Consider the following 17,967-nt stretch of genomic DNA (forward strand, 5'->3'; position numbering starts at 1 on the left):
AATCACCAATGGGGGGGAAAGGCTAGATTTAGGTCGACTAGCTAGAAATTCTGTCTGAGGTGTATTGTTCAGGTTCACACGTAATGGCCAGTCTATAATTTGGCTATAAGGAACATGCTTGTGGAGTCTCCCCTGCTCATGTGTGGTAATTTTCCATTTCCTGGTTTATCATAACAGAATCTGCCATGATGTCTGAATCACACAAATACAGTTACTGCTAACCATAGTTTGCTTTGAGACAGATTCAGTTTCCTTGATTTGGGAGTCATGGCAGACTTGGTTACTATCAGTAAAGAGGTGGAGGGAAAAATCAAAACACACCAAACGAGAAGGGAGCCTATAGCACATTCCCAATGCTAATCCATGGTTTGACTGAGTGATAACATTTCAGATATTGTGCAGTATCCTATGCTGCCTGGGTGCCAGTGGGAGGTGGTAAGCTCTCCATAGCTGGGGGGATTCAGGCAGACATTGGACAGCCATCTGTCCAGGATATTTTAAACTGGATTTCTGCACTGAGGAGGGGGTTGGGCTTGATGACCTAATTGCCCCCTTCCAACTCTATGATTTATGGAACACTTGTTTCTGGTAAAGGGCAGGTGAGCGGAGCTTGCAGAAGGGAGCTCAGCTGTCCTGATCCAGAAATGAGCTTTTCTGCTTGTTTCTGGGGTTCCTTTATGAAGCGCTAACTTCCTATTGTGCTAGCAGTGGGTCCTATTAGAGTGACGGAATAAGGGGAAGTACAGCAGCCATATAGGAGACTGCCCATCAATTAGATTGGAGGTGTGGGATAGACAGATTTAGCTGCTGTATTTTTCCACAGAAAATGTTCCATTTCTAAAAATGCAATCTTTCAAAGAATTTAACAAGTGATAATAGATACAGTACTAGTAAGATTCAGATTTGTTTATTTGTAACTAATGGGGCCATTACAAAGCATTTATGGTAACATTCATTATGCTCTGTTTGATTTTTCATTCCTCTCTTTGGGTTTTGTAGCTAGAAAAATGCCCTAACATATATGACCAAACCTTTCAACTTGAGTTCTGCAGCCTTTTTATATTTGTCTTACATATTTAAACGTTGTGATCATGAGCTTTAGCTTTGTGAAAATCCCCATACAAAAGTATTCCTCTTCTACAAAGTATTGCTTTGCTGTACTTCCAGTTTAGTGCAACTGAAGAGCTGGGAGAGGTACATTGTGTGTCATGTCTGTTATATTTTTTTAAAGCATCCTGATCTTTTTAGATGGACAAAGTTGCTTATGAAAATAAGAATAAGGGCGCAATCCTATGGGGATAGGCAGCTGCCTCCAAACTTGGAGGTGACCGCCTATACAATGCAGGGTAGGAGAAGCACAGAACGGATCATTCCTTCCACACTTCTCCTGCCCTGCATTTGCGGCGGGAAGGCGGAGCGGGGGAGGAGGCTGCTGGACAACACATAGGATGTGTCAGACCGGCATTTCCTCTTTCCCTGCCCTGGAATGCCCCGGTTTGGGCGCTCTGTGCTCCTCTTCCAAGCATGGAGCACGAGACTGTTCTGCACTGCCTGCGAGGCAGCGTGGAAGGGGGGAAGGTCGGTTCTCCAGGAACCAACCTCAGAGTGCAGGCTCCAAGGTCGGTTCCCAGAAAACAAGATATCCAATGGTCGTCTAGCCGCTGACTAGCAGCTATAGGACTGCTCCCTCCAATACATCTAAATCTGTTGAAATAGAATGTATTTTAGGTAAGCATATGGTGTATGGTATGTTGTTGTCTTAAGGTGCATTTTAAAAGTAGTATTTAAAATGTGCTGGTTTTCTTGCTGAGACTTCAAAACTTAAGGCTCTTCATTGTTCTTTATTCAGCACTAACACAAGTATAAGCATAAGTTACTGGATGTGATATAAAGGCATCATGTTTTCCCCCTACTCTTCTGTTTCCCAGTCTGCCAATAAGAAGCCTCGAAAGACCCCAGCAGAAAAGTTTCGTTCTGAAACTGGACTTAGAGGAACAGGTCGAGGAAGAGCTAATGGCCACCCACAACAGAATGGAGAAGGGGAACCTGTCACTTTGTTTGAAGTAGTAAAGATGGGCAAAAGTGCTATGCAGGTAAAATTATGGATGCCTTATGTTGCTTCTATTAAAGTAACTGGATTTTATATCTTAGCACTTTAAAGTGAAATTATTTAAAAATGATTTTTCTGTGGATATCTAGTAGAAAGTTTTTAAGTCCTGCATTCGAGTGAGGGGTAATATGCAGGATATAGTATGAGGTTTGCACATATAAGACCTAAATTGATTGAACTAATTATAGCAATCTACCAGGTAGCCAATGTACATTCTCGGAAACTACTCTAGTATCAGGCCCCACCTATTCTTATTCAAAAGTATTTAAATCAGCAGCACTGTAAACTCCCAGTGAGAATACTTGCATGACCAACTGTTACAGCTATTGCAGCTTTACAGGAGAAGGTTTTCATGATGGAAGGTAACTTATCTTGGTTATATAGCGATAACATCTGCTTAATTCGTTTTAAGAGTATTCATGACTTATTCCTCTTGGTTATCTGATTACTGGTTGAAGACCAGTATATCACCATTGTTCTGAACAGAGTTTGCTCCCTAGGTATATGTTTATATGCAAAATATAAATGTCAAATTGTTGACATTTACTGCGATTCTTAACGTTTTGAGAATTCAGTTGCGAGGGGGATGGGGTATCTAGCATTTATATAGTGCTTGAGTTTAGGCTGAGAATGTGGGCTGGTACACGTATGATGTTCTTGATTAACATACATGCACAGACTGCAGAAGAGCAACACAACTGAATCTACATATGGCAGGAGGCTGCATAGGCCTTCTGTTGAACTTAATAGATGGGTGTGTTACTGTTTTAGAAAATACCATTAGGCCCTAAGAAACTTTTGTTAACCTATACAAAATGGTAATTGCAGAAATACTGGAAGAATTTTTAAATTTGAGATTTGGTACTGGAATACTGTGTGCTTCATACTAGAAAAATAAAGGAGCTTGTTCAATAAGATTAGTTGCTCAAACTATGGGAGACAGTTTTGATGCCTAAGTTGTCCAGTTGACGTGTGTGATGGAAGGAAGACAAGCACACTTACTAAAAGATGACTTGTCTTTATTTTTGACTGATTACTATTCCTCAAAATAGTTTTGCATTATTATAATTTTTATTGTAATGCTAAGCAAGTCTGTCCTCAACAAAATGAACTGCGTTGATGTTACACATTTAAACTTCAGTTACCTGACAGAAAACCTCAACCCAGTCAACACAGTGACTGTGTTAATTCACCATGCTAAACCATGGTTTAGCAGAACACAAAACCACAGTGAGCTTCAGGCTCATGCACTACCCTCTCCCCTTTCCTTTTCCTATGTATCTGAAAGGCAGAGTTCAGAAAATTTCACTTCTACTTTTAGTTAGAGATGTAAAATTTCTGTAAAATTTGGAGCCATGGAGAAAACTTTTCTTTTGTTTTTTATGAGGAAAAGGACATTTGGTGGAAAACTGAAATATATTAAATATTTCTTACCTTAATTTATTGCTTTAGCAACATAAAATGCATCATTTATATCTTAGCATATAAAATTGTAGTGCTTGACATATTTAGGAAATTCTACAATGCAATCATAGGCCTGCTTACTTAGAAGTGAGACCCACGTTTTTTAGTGGAGCTTACTTCCAGTGTACATGGGATTGCAGCCTCAAAAGTATGAATTTCTTTAGTTCTTTTACAAGCAAAACTGAATATACCCAGTTCTTGAGAGAAAGCGCTGCAGTTTGCTCCACCCTATGCATTCTAAGCACATATACTTTAGTTTTAGTCATCTGAAAAATAGGAAAAAATAAATGTTGAAAATAAATAACACAAATTTAGTAGTAAAGAAGAGAAAGTATATTAGCTGGACAAAAGCAGTCTCATATGGTCTCAGTGTTAAGGACTAGCAACATATTTGGATGTTAAACTTCTAACAATATTGAAAAAATTGAACTGTACACAGTATACATAGAAATTATTCTCTAATGCTGTAGATTGTCTTACATAAAAATCTTCATACTACATTTTTTGAGTAAGTAAAACCTTTTATTAAATAATACTTCCCTCATTCCAAAAGCGAGAAATGGCAGAAAGCGAAGAGGATCTCAAGAGCCTCTTGTTGAGGGTGAAAGAGGAGAGTGCAAAAGCTGGTTTGAAACTCAACATTAAAAAAACTAAGATCATGGCATCTGGCCCCATCACTTCCTGGCATATAGAAGGGGAAGAAATGGAAGCAGTGACAGATTTTACTTTCTTGGGCTCCAAGATCACCGCAGACGGTGACTGTAGCCATGAAATTAAAAGACGCTTGCTCCTTGGGAGGAAAGCTATGGCAAACCTAGACAGCATAGTAAGAAGCAGAGACATCACCTTGCCGACAAAGGTCCGTCTAATCAAAGCTATGGTTTTCCCAGTAGTAATGTATGGCTGTGAGAGCTGGACTATAAGGAAGGCTGAGCGCCGAAGAATTGATGCTTTCGAACTGTGGTGCTGGAGAAGACTCTTACGAGTCCCCTGGACTGCAAGGAGGTCAAATCAGTCCATCCTAAAGGAAATCAACCCTGAGTGCTCATTGGAAGGACAGATAATGAAGCTGAAGCTCCAATATTTTGGCCACCTAATGCGAAGAGAAAACTCCCTGGAAAAGACCCTGATGCTGGGAAAGACTGAAGGCAAAAGGAGAAGGGGACGGCAGAGGATGAGATGGCTAGATAGCATCACGGATGCAATGAATATGAACTTGAGCACGCTCCGGGAGAGAGTGCAGGACAGGAAGGCCTGGCGTGCTATGGTCCATGGGGTCACGAAGAGTCGGACACGACTGAACGACTGAACAACAACAACATTCCAAAAGAGAAAATATTTCATATGATTTTTTTTTAGTGTTTCCCAAATTTTCCATCAGAAAAGTTGAAAAAGAGTTTTTGGCGGGAAAGCTATGTTTCCCCCTCTTTTTCTGGTTTTTCTCAGACTATCACATCTCTGCTTTTAGCTAACTATGTTGCTGTGTCCTGTGAACCCAACACTTAATTATGGTTAGTTTCAACAGGCCAGCTTAATAATCCATGTTTGGAAGTTGGCTTGTTTGAAATGAACCACAGTTAGTGTTAATGGCAGTTTGTTGCTCCAGATGGCATGAATAACCAAAAATGAAAGCAAACACTTTTGAACTCTTCCTGGACATGTGGGGAAGGGTGTGAGCCCAAGGTTCATGATGTCTTGTTCCTGCTCATACATGTCATACAAACCCATGGCTTAAGTGTGATGTGTGGATGCACCAAGTCATTGTGTGCAGTTCTAAAAGGCTCTGTCTACCCAAGGTTGACTATTATGAGGAGCCTTCTGAATTTATCTTTGCTTTTGAAAGATGCAATTAAAACTGTTTTATAAAAATTCTGAAATTAATATTTGTATATTCCTTTTCTTTCATTGACAGTCTGTGGTGGATGACTGGATTGAATCATATAAACAAGACAGGGACATAGCTCTTCTGGATTTAATCAATTTCTTCATCCAGTGTTCAGGATGTCGAGGTACAGATGAATAATCATTGTTACAGAAGTGCTTTAAATCTGTATAACCCATCATCCTGTGCATTTGGGTGGGGGTGAGGAGAGTATAGTATGTACTGTAATACCTCAGACTTTATATATTCATTGTATATTGTGTATTCAAGTATTGATAGTCATCAAGAAAGAGATTTGAAAAAGTTTAATGACCAAGCTTAGATATGCATTTCAGGTTTACTGGTTAATATATAAAGACTTCCAGTTAAATGCAGCTAGGGCTGCCACATTTCTTAATGTTTTTTTTCTGCACAGTTAGAAAACTTGCTCTTCAAAATTAGATAATTAATTTTTTATGACCAAAAGTTACTGATGCTAAGAGTTTTTTTTTTCCATAAACAGGACATTCTCCTCTTCTCATGATTCTTCCAAAATGGATATGTTGTGGTCTTCAGTCTAGAACTTTGGTTATGACCTTTCTAGTGCTTCATTTGTCACATTTAGATGCTGTTAAATCTAGTCCTGAGTCATATTTGTCAAAGGCAGACTCTGTTTAAAAACGAAGTAAAATAAATCAATTGAGATGCCTGAAATGAAGCCAGATTTCAGCTAAAGGAAAAACAGGTTGTAAGAATCTGAGATAATTCTAGCCTGGGGAATAGTGCTTGATATTTCTGAAGCCTCTAAAATAGAAGATTTAAATCTACTTGGCTGCAAATATGTAGCTTAAAGCTTGGCTTTATTGGAATGGCAAACTCAGCTGCTTGGGGTGCAGGGAGACAAAACACACAAACTAATAAACCTATGGTTTCAAAATTAGAAGGCATTGTGAAAAGTCAAAAGAAACATACCAGTAATCTTCATGAGCATTATCTCTTTTAAGAGTGAATAGTTTCTAATGTAAATTTTCACACATTCTTGAGCATTGGGTACACATTCAAAACTGAAACTGTATTATGCTATGGGTAAAATTTGTTAGGAATAAAATTGGAACGATGATTAACAGTGCTATTTTGACTGAAATGCAGGTAAATCTTAAACTCTGAACTCCTGACCCTTACTGATTACATCAGTTATCAAAACATGCTGATTAGTAGCATTACGTAAATTGTAATTAATAAAAGATCTTCCTTTAAGTGCTGAAGGATTTTTGTAAAATAAATGTTTTGTTGAATTATATGAATGGCATCATACAGAATATAATCAGGTATGGAAAAACAAATTAATAATTAAGTCTACAGATGTTTCCATAAATGCATTTTAAATCAAGGTCAGTACCTCATATCTAACATTCCTAGACTGCATGTTCCAATTCCAATACCTGATAAAGAGACTCAACTGTTTCTGCAAGATTTCACTTGAGCTAATTCTATCTTTTCCTCTGAAAGCAAGTCAGTTTGCACATTAGTAACATGTTCCATGTTCTGTGATTCCACATTTCTATTACTGGTAGCTGGTCTTGCTTCTAGTATTTAGCTATCAATAATTGTCACAGTGTTCTTTACAAACAAAGTAGAATGGACTGTGTTTCAACTAGATCCATTTAGTCTCATGAATAGTTCCTCAAAATTATATAATAAATAATTCAGTACCAATACTGTCTTAGAAACAGGAAAATGATAGACAAAGAACTTGATCTCATAACTGTTAAAACACTTATAGCCAGTTTTACACAAGTGAACCCATGTTCAGAGAAAGGCATTACAAGTTTCCATTTTACCCCAAATTCAATAATTTCTGCGAATATGATAGCTTTAAAAAACCTTTAAGAAATTCCAGTGTAATAAGATGTGAGAGGTTGTCTCAAACCAGATAAAGCTAATATTTAATCATATAAAGAGAAGAAAATTGTTGCTATCAGATGATTGCATTTCAAACAATTATATAGAAGAGTATAACTACTATGTTACAGTAGTTTGTAACTATGTTACTATGTTTGTAACTACGATGCAAAAAACTATGCTTTTGTATCTGATGCATGTAAATTACTGCCTTTTGAGAATGCAATAAATACAACAAGCTCAGTGAGGAGTTCTCTAAACTGTGAGAACCTCTAGTTGTGTGTATTGTCATTCTAATAATGGTTACAGTGCAGAGTTCTCTGCACATAACCAACTCCTTTCTTTCCACTTGGACTTGTGCAATCCCTTGCCAGACCATTAAATGCACTCTTAAGTACAGGGTAGTTTAACATGTGAATTGCCTGTTCAGAGGGAACTGCTGGATTGTCTACATAAGCAAAAGGATCTAGCTGTTTGTGCACAGCCTTTACCGTATAGCTTTTTGACTGGTTCAGGGCCAATATGTTTTAATACAGTTTCAGAAACAGGAATGACTTGTGGATGTTAATTCATGTTTTGAAATTATAACACAAGATGTGGCCCTCACAGGACTAATATTGCATTCACTGTTGCAGTAAAACTGCCATTAGTTTTTCCCCTTCACATTTATACTTCATAGTTCCAGATGTAGTAAGGTAACTAGAATGTCTGAATGTTTATGAATAGCAGTTTTGATTCTAAGCCTACTGTCCTCCATGGGGTAAATGTAGATGCTGGCAGATTGCCAGGCTATAAATAGAGTCGTCACCTAGTTAGAGGAGAATATGAAAGTGGAGGACTAGGCAAGCCTGAGACGCCAATAAATTTGCCTGATGGAAGGCTTAGAGAAATGTTAGCAGAAATAAGCTCTGATGAGTGTTTCTAGTGTTTAGCAGCAGAGCCTGAGGTGTTATCAAATTGATAGTGAGCTCAGTGTTATGTCACTGAAGTAAAAATATAGAAGATCTGAAATTGACAAGTCTGCATGGTCTTGAAATTAAGCTCTAAGCATGCAAAAAGGAGAGCCTATCAAGAAAGCTGGACTTCAGCATGTATAGTTAGTCATTTTGCTTTTATTTGCCCTTTTCTGTGCTAAAGCACAACTTTCAGACTCCTTCTCCCTGTACATGTCTGCTAATTGGGCCTGTCTTGGGCAATTTTGCCAGCCATATTCAGGTTTGCCCAGTTAATGCATTTCATATATGTCTGTGCAAACATACATTGGGGAAGGATGGGACTGCTTGCATGAGCAAAATGTGTTGTGTGACCCAGACGTACGTACTTGGGTTAGTGAAATAAGTCAGTTTGGCCTGACTAGTACATTTAAAATGCTGACTGTAACCTTTCAGATCATAGAAGTATTCCTCAGGTTTTGAGGTGTATGTCAGGGTTGGAACTGAGCCCATAGAGCTCCAAAGCAGCTCTGATTCTGCTCTGAAGAGCTACAACCCGTGGGAGAGGAGCCCGCTCTTCTCTCAGAGGTGCAGCTGCAGGGAGAGCCCCCCCCCCCAGTTCACATTCCTGAGAGAGATAGTGACCCTGGCAGCGAAAGAGTGGGAGAGCAGCTGTTGCTAGATGCAAGGCGCCAGCGCAGAGAGAGGCACGAGGTGGAAGGCTCCGAGAAGAGGCGCTCAGCCCGCTTGGCGCTCCGGGAATGGCTGCGTCCCGATGCCCAACGGGTAAGGGCGGGAGCCTCCCCTCCTAGCCCATAAGTTTCAGAGCTTTTCCTGCCCTTCTCCAAACAGGGACCAACTGTGTACATGGAGCTTAGGTTACTCTGCTATGATACAGTTCCTTGCTTAGTCGCTGGCAATTAGCATCTGAAAGAATCATTAGGTTGTAAAGGAATAAAGCCTTGGAAAGAATCCCTTTTGTCTGCGTCTTGTTTTGGCAACCAGAGGGGACTCTAAGAGGCAGCTAGGGCGCTCCAGACAGCCTAGAGCAAGAAAGAGGAGAGGAAAGGCCTATTAAACTGTTGTTATGTAGCCATTTCCTAAGTTATGGCAGATAACATAGGAAATCTTGTTTCCCTCTTCTCTTACTGTAGAACACATCTTTTGGGAAGCTAAATGAGTGATTTTTGGGTAAAATTCCTTTGGATAAATTTGTATTGGAACATCACTTGTGTATATTTTCATACACAAGTACATGGTTACGCAGCTAGGCTCAAAAGCCATTACTCAACAATGTCATCCGTTGTCTAGGATACTCCTTGACTTTTCACCCTTAGTTTAAAGGGTCAAGGGGAGGGACACATTTTCTTGAATGCACCTTCCATGTCCACTGTTTTCCTCTCTGGTGCCTTAATGTGATGGTGCTAAGGGAGCTTCCTAAGAGTCTGAATTTCAGTCTCCCTGAGTTTATTTAACCTAAAAGGTTTGTTTCTGGCCCAGTTTACATAGTGGTCCAGTTCACGCATTCAGTAACAATCCAGGAAGGCTCTGTTCTTGGATTGTTTGATGCAGCACACAAGCCCAGAGTTTTAACCCAACAGCAAGCCATGGGTTGCTGAAAGCGATGAAAAATGGAAGCAGTGAGCATGCAGGAGGAAGCACATTCCCTCACTCCTGCATGGTCCTGCCAATGGATGGGTTAAACATCCCATTAATTTGTGTTATTGTCTAAACCAGGTCAGAAATCTCAGTGAAGAGATGTTCAGATTAGGGTTCAGGACATTTCCCTTCTATTACCAAGGAAGGATAATCTGCCTGGAAAAGGGGAAGAGAAGCAAAACTTGATATTTCCAGTGAGTTTGCCTATGTAGAAGACAGACAGATAATGTGTCCTACCCTAGTTCATGAGATGTGTGTGCAGATCTAATAGTGACATTCCCCAGAAACAGACAGAAGTCCTCTCTTACTGTTCACCTGGTGGGAGTTTCCACCCATCTGTTCTGGAATCCTTATCAGTCCTTAGCAAATTTTATTGTTGACTACTTTGCCATCATGTTTTTTAATGTATGGTTCAGCATTATCAAGATACGTGTCTTTAAATACAGTAAAACACGTAATTATGCTTACTTGTTTTATTACAGGCACTGTGCGTATTGAAATGTTTAGGAACATGCAAAATGCAGAAATTATCAGGAAAATGACTGAAGAATTTGATGAGGTATAGTATTAAAGATTTAGAAATGTTTTGAGTTTTAGGTATAAGTGTGCAAGGAATGATCAAACAGAGCTTTATTCTCATGATGAATGGTCTACATATTCAAGGAATTACACTAAATAAATTAGTCACTTATGCTTTTAGGTAAGAAAGGGTGGGGGACAATTACGCAGTCAAGTTTCCAGCATTTGGGGAAATCACAGGGGTCAGCATACCCAGAATGCAATGGATGAGCCTCTAATTCCACAGGTCATTTAGATTATTCAGATGGAATTTAAGTTGTACTTTAGAATAAAAATACCATATTTTAGATAAAAGACAACATGACTGAAAGCTGAACATGTGTTAAATGTAGTATGTGTATTTTGTGTTCCCTCAGGACAGTGGCGATTATCCACTTACGATGCCTGGGCCACAATGGAAAAAATTTCGATCAAATTTTTGTGAATTTATAGGAGTTTTAATACGACAGTGTCAATACAGCATCATTTATGATGAATATATGATGGATACAGTGATCTCACTTCTGACTGGTTTGTCAGATTCGCAGGTCCGAGCTTTCAGGCATACCAGTACACTTGCTGGTAGGTACATCTTAAAGGCAAAACTTCCAAAGTCATGCAAGTTTTCATTTTAGTAAAGTTTGTATCCTAAGAATTTGGATCCTTTATCATCTTCAGAACAATTTATTTATGAGACTGAATGGCAGCCATTCACTTATTTGGGAAAAAGTAAAGACATGTACTTGGGGACTCTACTGTGGTGGGTGATAAGATTGGTAACCATAGTGAATGGGGCAAGGGTCAGGTTTTGTCCCCTCAAAACTCTGCTCTAGCTTTTACCGTTTTTGCTTTTTGGTGTACATCTAAATGGGAACCATAAAAATGAGCCAGCACCTACCTTTATAGCGTCACCCTAGATTCCATTTCTTGAGGTGACATTATAGTGTGAGCGAACCTAGGAACTTTATTTTATATATACTGAATTGTAAAGTAACTATCAACATGACAGGCTATATTTCAACTATAAAAGTGAATGGCTTCTACTGGCTTCTATGGGAAGCAAGTAAAGGATCTGCCTGTGAGTACATATTAGAAATGCAGGCAGGGAACATTCAACCATTTTTACTTTTTGTCATAGAAGTCATTGGTTCAAATTGAATGTAGAAAACAATTGCTAATTACCAGATCATAAAGTGATAATGCCTTCATTATGTTCAGAAACTCTTGCTTCTTCTTCGTCGTCTCTGTGCATCACACATACGGGTTCTGCACCTACATGGAGCCCTGTTCAAGGAATTTTTGGTGGGAACCATCCCCTTCCATCTCAGTGTGCATGTCCCAAGTGGGTTTGTGTCTGCTGGTTATTTTTTGACTGCCACTCTGGTAGCCTTGTAAGAAATCTCAGTTTGTTTGCTTTTTCCTTTGGGAAATTAGAATGCTGACCACTCGGTAGCGGCTTCCTCAGCGGCTCCATGTCCGACATCACTGTCAGTACCATCCCCCTCTAAAGGACCTTGTGCTGATCTGCTCATACCAGGTTGATCACCAAAAATAATGATGACACGAAAATTAGGAAACACAGTAAATGACTAAGTCACTCCAATTGAAGCCAAAGAAAAAGAAGTCACCTGTGCTGGGAATTTCAGCACCTGCACCAGTGCCTGCACAGGCTGCATCTGTCCCGCCTCTTTCTCCTCTATTAAGTTCACCCATACCTGTGTTGAAAAGGCTGGCGAAAGTGGTAATGACAAGATCAAGTCCCCCTAAGGATCAGTAAGTGGTTCCCGGTACAACAGAGGGCAAGATATGAGAGGTGTCACTAGAACCTTATCTGTGGAGCATACTGGAACAGAGAAGAAGCTGGTCTCCACCCTCTACTCATTGCTACCAGGAATCATGTGTGAGCTCTCTGGATTCCGCCTATCCCAGTTGTTCTCACTCTAATCTGAGAGGTTGGGGGTCCTCATAGTATGAAATACCTCTGTCTCGATCCACCTATGGTGCCTGGGACCAATACCCCCCACCTTGCTGGGAACCACCACCACACTGATACTTTCTGGACCAGCCACATTGGGGTCATAAGGGAAGAAATGCTAGAGAGTTTATCAGCCATATATGCAATATAAACTTCCACCTCCATCTGACTGGATATGTTAAGCTCCATTGGCCACGGTGTCCAAGTCTCCACTGGAACCAACAACAATCTCCGAAGTGGCTATTCCTGTTCAATAATATCCCACTGTGCCACCAACAGGATTGGTACCAGTGTCACAAGTAGTGATGTCTTTGCCAATGCAACAGGCAGCTTTGGTCCCTTTGGCATCACTCACCTTACTATGCTACTAGAGCAGATGCAGCAAGTAGTGACTGCAGCTCCTGCTGCCCATACCACTCACACCACCTCATTGGCTCTGTTGAGTTCAGCCACAGCAACTACCTCTCCACAACACTGTCACCTGCTTCTGGGGACATCACCAACTTTAGCTCCAGAGGATTACCAATCCAACTCAAGATTGTTATCTTTGGTTGCTCTGTCCATTTCTTTTCCAGACACAGCTGTGGGTTCCCCAGACTCCCCATCTCCTTTGGAAGACACATGGCCCTTTGTTGAACACATCTTACGAATGGCCCACTCCTTGGTCTTAGAGACTCAGCAGCCAATAGTACCACTGAAGAACCCGTGTTTTTCAATTTGAGGCTACTTCCCCTGTAGCCATTCCAGTGTTGTCTGCTTTACTACAGACCATTCAGCGGTCCTGGAAAACTCTGTCCTCTGTACCACGAACTTCGAAGCGCCTTGAACACATGTACAAGATCCTGGAATCTGATGCCATTTTTCTTTTCTGACACCTATGCCTAACTCCATGATACCATAGAGCTTCACAAGGAAAATCCCCAAGACTGCATTCCTCCCTACTAGACAAAGAAGACAGGAGGCTTGATCTGCTTGGCCAACGCATTTATTCTTCCACAGCTGTTGGCCCACATGCTGCAGACTTCCAGATGGCGATGTTTTGATACCAACTCTTTTTGTGGAGAAGGTAAGGACTTCATTTGAACATTTGCCAGAAGAGAAGTATGAATTGACATGAGTTTTCAAGGTGAAGCTATGCGCCTCTCCCACCAGCAGATTAAATGCATCCTGACACTTAGCAGACTGTGATTCTAAGGCAATGGTTGACTCCATAGCACTTAGGAGGCATGCCTGGCTGTGATCCCTGAGATGTTCCCAGGAGGCACACACTCACATTGTAGACTTGCTGTTCATTGGTGATGGTTGTTCAATACGAAAATGAATGAGGCAATGGAGACCATACAGAAGGCTGAAAATACCATTAAGTGAACGGGGGGGGGGGGGGTCATTTATTTTTCTTGTAACACACACTTTCATACCAGTGGGACTCTGTTGTTAACCTCCAGTGAATAGAAGACAAAGCACAGGCTATCCCACTACAATCAGGAAGCTAAAAACATAAAGGGAATAGAGGCTATGGACAGAAAAGAATCCCCAGTGGTGGTGACCTGCAAGGTCTGTGCAATGTTTGTTTTCTTGCCTGAGATGGCCTACATGTGCACCAAGTGCAAGTTGATTACACTGTTGGAAGAAAAAGTAAGAGGACTGGAGTGGCGAGTTGTGACCCTCCAGGGAATAAGAGAAGACGAAGAGTTCTTAGACAGAACAGTGTAACTACAGCAGCAAAGCGAAGTACAGAAGCCAGAAGAGCAACAGCAAGCTGAGGCAGAAGAGGAAAATGCTGAGGCGAGGAAAAATGAAGTAGAGGATACTCCTTGGAAAGGGGTGAAAAGAGCAGAAGAATTAGAAGCCACTCTGTACTAGTGAAAGCAGTGGAACTATTGAACTGTTTTCAGGTACTTGAGGATGAGACTGCAGGACAGCCTGCAGAGGAAGAATTACAGGGGATCCCACATGAGAGCAAGCAAGAGGCTGAAGGTCGGTCAAGCAGCGGCAATGAAACCAAGGCCTACAACAGGTAGTAGTAGTGGTGGTGGAAGACTCCTTACTGCGTGGGATTGAAACCCAAGTATGTCGCGAAAACCCATGGATTCGCCAAGTATGCTGTCTCTGAGGAGGACAGATTAGAGATGTGACTGAAGGGTTGCCTACACTCATAAAGCCCACTGACAGGTATCCCTTTCTTCTCATCCATGTGGGAACAAATGATACTGCCAAGCGGTAGTATCATTTGGCCACAGCATGAAGAACTTCATCAGGAGGGCTTTAAACTGAATCCTACGGGGGAGGGAGACATAAAGTTGGGGTAACAGTGGATGAAGGCTTATGCACCACAACCGAGAGAATAGCTCTAATAGCGCCCCATAATAGTCTTCAAAAACATGTAGCAAGAAAGCCAGACTATGAAGCACATGGCCTTCCATGTCTATATACTAATGCCTAGAGCCAGCGTGGTGCAGTGGTGAGAGTGCTGGACTGGGAGCCGGGAGATCCAGGTTCTAGTCCCCACTCGGTCATGGAAGTTCACTGGGTGACTTTGGGCCAGTCACAGACTCTCACCTACCTCACAGGGTTGTTGTTGTTGTGATAAAATGAAGAGGGGAGGAAAAGACGCCTTGGGTTCCTGGCTAGAGGAAAAAAGGCAGGATATAAATGAAATAAATAAATAAATAATAAACAGAATGAACTTGAATTCTTAATATGAGAGGGAAATTATGGCTTGATAGGTGTAACTGAAACTTGATGGGATGACTTCCATGACTGGAATACAGCAATTGAAGGATATAACTTGTTCAGAAAGAACAGAAAGGGAGGTGGAGTTGCACTATATGTTAAAAATACATATCTCTGCACAGAAATACAGGAGGATGAGCTTGGTAGCCCCATCGAGAGCATCTGGGTTAAAATAAATGGAGCAAAGAATAAAAGGAACCTGGTAGTCGGAGTCTACTACCGGCCACCCAATCAAGGAGAAGACGAGGATGAAACTTTTGAAAAGCAAATTGCCAGTGTTTCAAGGAAGCATGATGTAGTCGTAATGGGGGACTTCAATTTCCCCGTTATTTGTTGGGAGACAAATTCTGCAAAACATGGCCCCTCCAGGAAATTCCTGACTTGTGTGGCGGATAACTTCCTCCTACAGAAAGTAGAGGAGGGAACTAGAGGATCGGCTATCCTTGACTTGATCCTAACCAAGAGAAATGACTTAGTGGATCAAGTAGCAGTTATGGGAACTCTGGGGGAAAGTGACCATGTTATACTTGAGTTCTTGGTTCTAAAGGAAGCAAAAGCCGAGTGTAGCCAAACGCGTACCCTGGATTTTAGGAAAGCCAATTATTCAGAACATGATCAGGAAGGTCCCATGGCAAGCGACTCTAATGAGAAAAGGAGTCCAAGATGGGTGGGAGTTTTTAAAAAAAGGAAATTCTAAAGGCAGAATTACAAACAATTCCAACAAGGAAAGAAGGTGGAAGACAACTGAAGAAGCTAATGTGTCTTCACAAAAAGCTTAGAGATGACCTGAAAACAAAAAAGGGCATATATAAGAAGTGGAAGGACGGCCAAGCTACAAAGGAATAGTAACAGGCAGGTAGCAGAGAATTGCAGGGATGGCATCAGGAAGGCTAAAGCGGAGAATGAGCTGAGGTTAGTGAGGGATGCTAAAAGCAACAAAAAGGCTTTCTTCAGATATGTGCATAGTAAAAGACAGAGGAAAGAAATGGTGGTTCAGCTATTAAATAAGGATGGCAAAATGATAACAGATGACAAAGAAAAGGCAGAAGTGCTCTATTTTTACTTCAGCTCAGTATTCTCCTGAAAGAGGGTCTATGACCCCCCTGGCAAAGGCGAAGTACAGGCTGAAGTTGCAGGATTGCAGCTTGAGATTGATAGGTCAAGGAACACCTAATTACTTTGAATGAGTTCAAATCTCCAGGGCCAGATGAACTGCATCCTAGAGTAATAAAGGAGCTGGCAGAAGAACTCTCAGAACCACTGTCTATTATCTTTGAGAAATCATGGAGGACGGGTGAAGTGCCAGATGACTGGAGGAGGGCTAATGTTGTCCCTATCTTCAAAAAGGGCAAAAAGGAGGAACCTGGGAGCTACAGACCAGGCAGTCTGACATCAATCCCTGGGAAAATTCTGGAGCAGGTGATAAAGCAATCCATCTGTAAGCACCTTGAAAACAATGCCGTCATTACTCGAAGCCAACATGGATTTGTCAAGAACAAATCCTGCCAAATGAATCTGATCTCATTTTTTTGATCAGGTAGCCTCCCTTGTGGACTGTGGCAATTCTGTGGATGTAATATACTTTGACTTCAGCAAAACTTTCAACACAGTGCCCCATGATATCCTGATGAGCAAATTAGCTCAAAGTGGGCTAGATGAAACAATGATCAGGTGGATCCACAGTTGGCTACAGAATCGGACTCAAAGAGTGCTTATCAATGGGATCTTCTCAAACTGGGGAGAGGTAACGAGCAGGGTACCGCAGGGCTCAGTCCTGGGCCCAGTGCTCTTCATCATTTGTGTTAATGACTTGGAGGAGGAGGTGCAGGGAATGCTGATAAAATTTGCAGATGACACAAAATTGGGCGGGATAGCTAATACCCTGGAAGACAGATACAAAGTTCAAAGTCATTTTGATAAGCTGGAACGCTGGGCAGAAATCAACAGAATGACATTTAATAGGGATAAATGCCAAGTTCTTCACCTAGGAAAAAGAAACCAAATGCACAGTTACAAGATGGGGGATACTTGGCTCAACAATGCTGCAAGCGAGAAGGCTCTTGGAATTGTAGATCACAAGCTGAATATGAGCCAACAATGTGATGAGGCTGCAAAAAATGCAAATGCTTTTTTGGGCTGCATTAATAGAAGCATACCTTCCAAATCCCGGGAAGTACTAGTTCCCCTCTACTCAGCACTGGTTAGGCCTCATCTGGAGTACTGTGTCCAGTTCTGGGTACCACACTTGAAGAAGGATGCAGCCAAACTGGAGAGGATTCAGAGGAGGGCAGCAAAGATGATCAGGGGACTGGAAACAAAGCCCTATGAGGAGAGACTGAAAGAACTGAGCGTGTTTAGCTTTGAGAAGCTAAGGCTGAGGGGAGATAGGAGAGCACTCTTCAAGTACTTGAAAGGTTGTCACAGAGAGGAAGGCCAGGATCTCTTCTCGATCATTCCAGAGTGCAGGACATGAAATAATGGGCTCAAGTTACAGGAAGCCACATTCTGGCTGAACATCAGGAAAGCTTCTTGACTTTAGAGCAATACAACAATGGAACCAATGACCTAGGGAGGTGGTGGGCTCTCCCACAGTGGAGGCATTCAAGATGAGGCTGGACAGCCACCTGTGAGGGATGCTTTGACTTGGATTCCTGCACTGAGTGGGGGGTTGGCCTTGATGGTCTTGTAGGCCCCTTCGAACCCTACTATTCTATGGTTCTATGGGTGTGGGTCAGCAGCCGTAATTGCATCGACCAAAACAATGGTCTGGACA

General features: G+C 41.4%; 1 protein-coding gene across 2 annotated transcripts in view; it reads left to right on the plus strand.

Annotated features, from left to right (window-relative positions):
* The window catches only part of STAG1 (STAG1 cohesin complex component), a 206,531-nt gene that overhangs the window by 117,179 nt on the left and 71,385 nt on the right, over window positions 1-17,967 (plus strand). For both annotated transcript variants that reach the window (XM_084846851.1, XM_084846852.1), the window contains exons 4-7: window positions 1,929-2,093; window positions 5,487-5,583; window positions 10,411-10,487; window positions 10,864-11,068. In XM_084846851.1, the coding sequence (XP_084702977.1) occupies window positions 1,929-2,093; window positions 5,487-5,583; window positions 10,411-10,487; window positions 10,864-11,068 (544 nt within the window). The remainder of the gene's footprint in view (window positions 1-1,928; window positions 2,094-5,486; window positions 5,584-10,410; window positions 10,488-10,863; window positions 11,069-17,967) is intronic.

This window comes from Heloderma suspectum, chromosome 3, assembly GCF_057233095.1.
Source record: "Heloderma suspectum isolate Gila_16-S chromosome 3, 16-S_ref, whole genome shotgun sequence".
Classification (NCBI taxonomy): Eukaryota; Metazoa; Chordata; class Lepidosauria; order Squamata; family Helodermatidae; genus Heloderma; species Heloderma suspectum.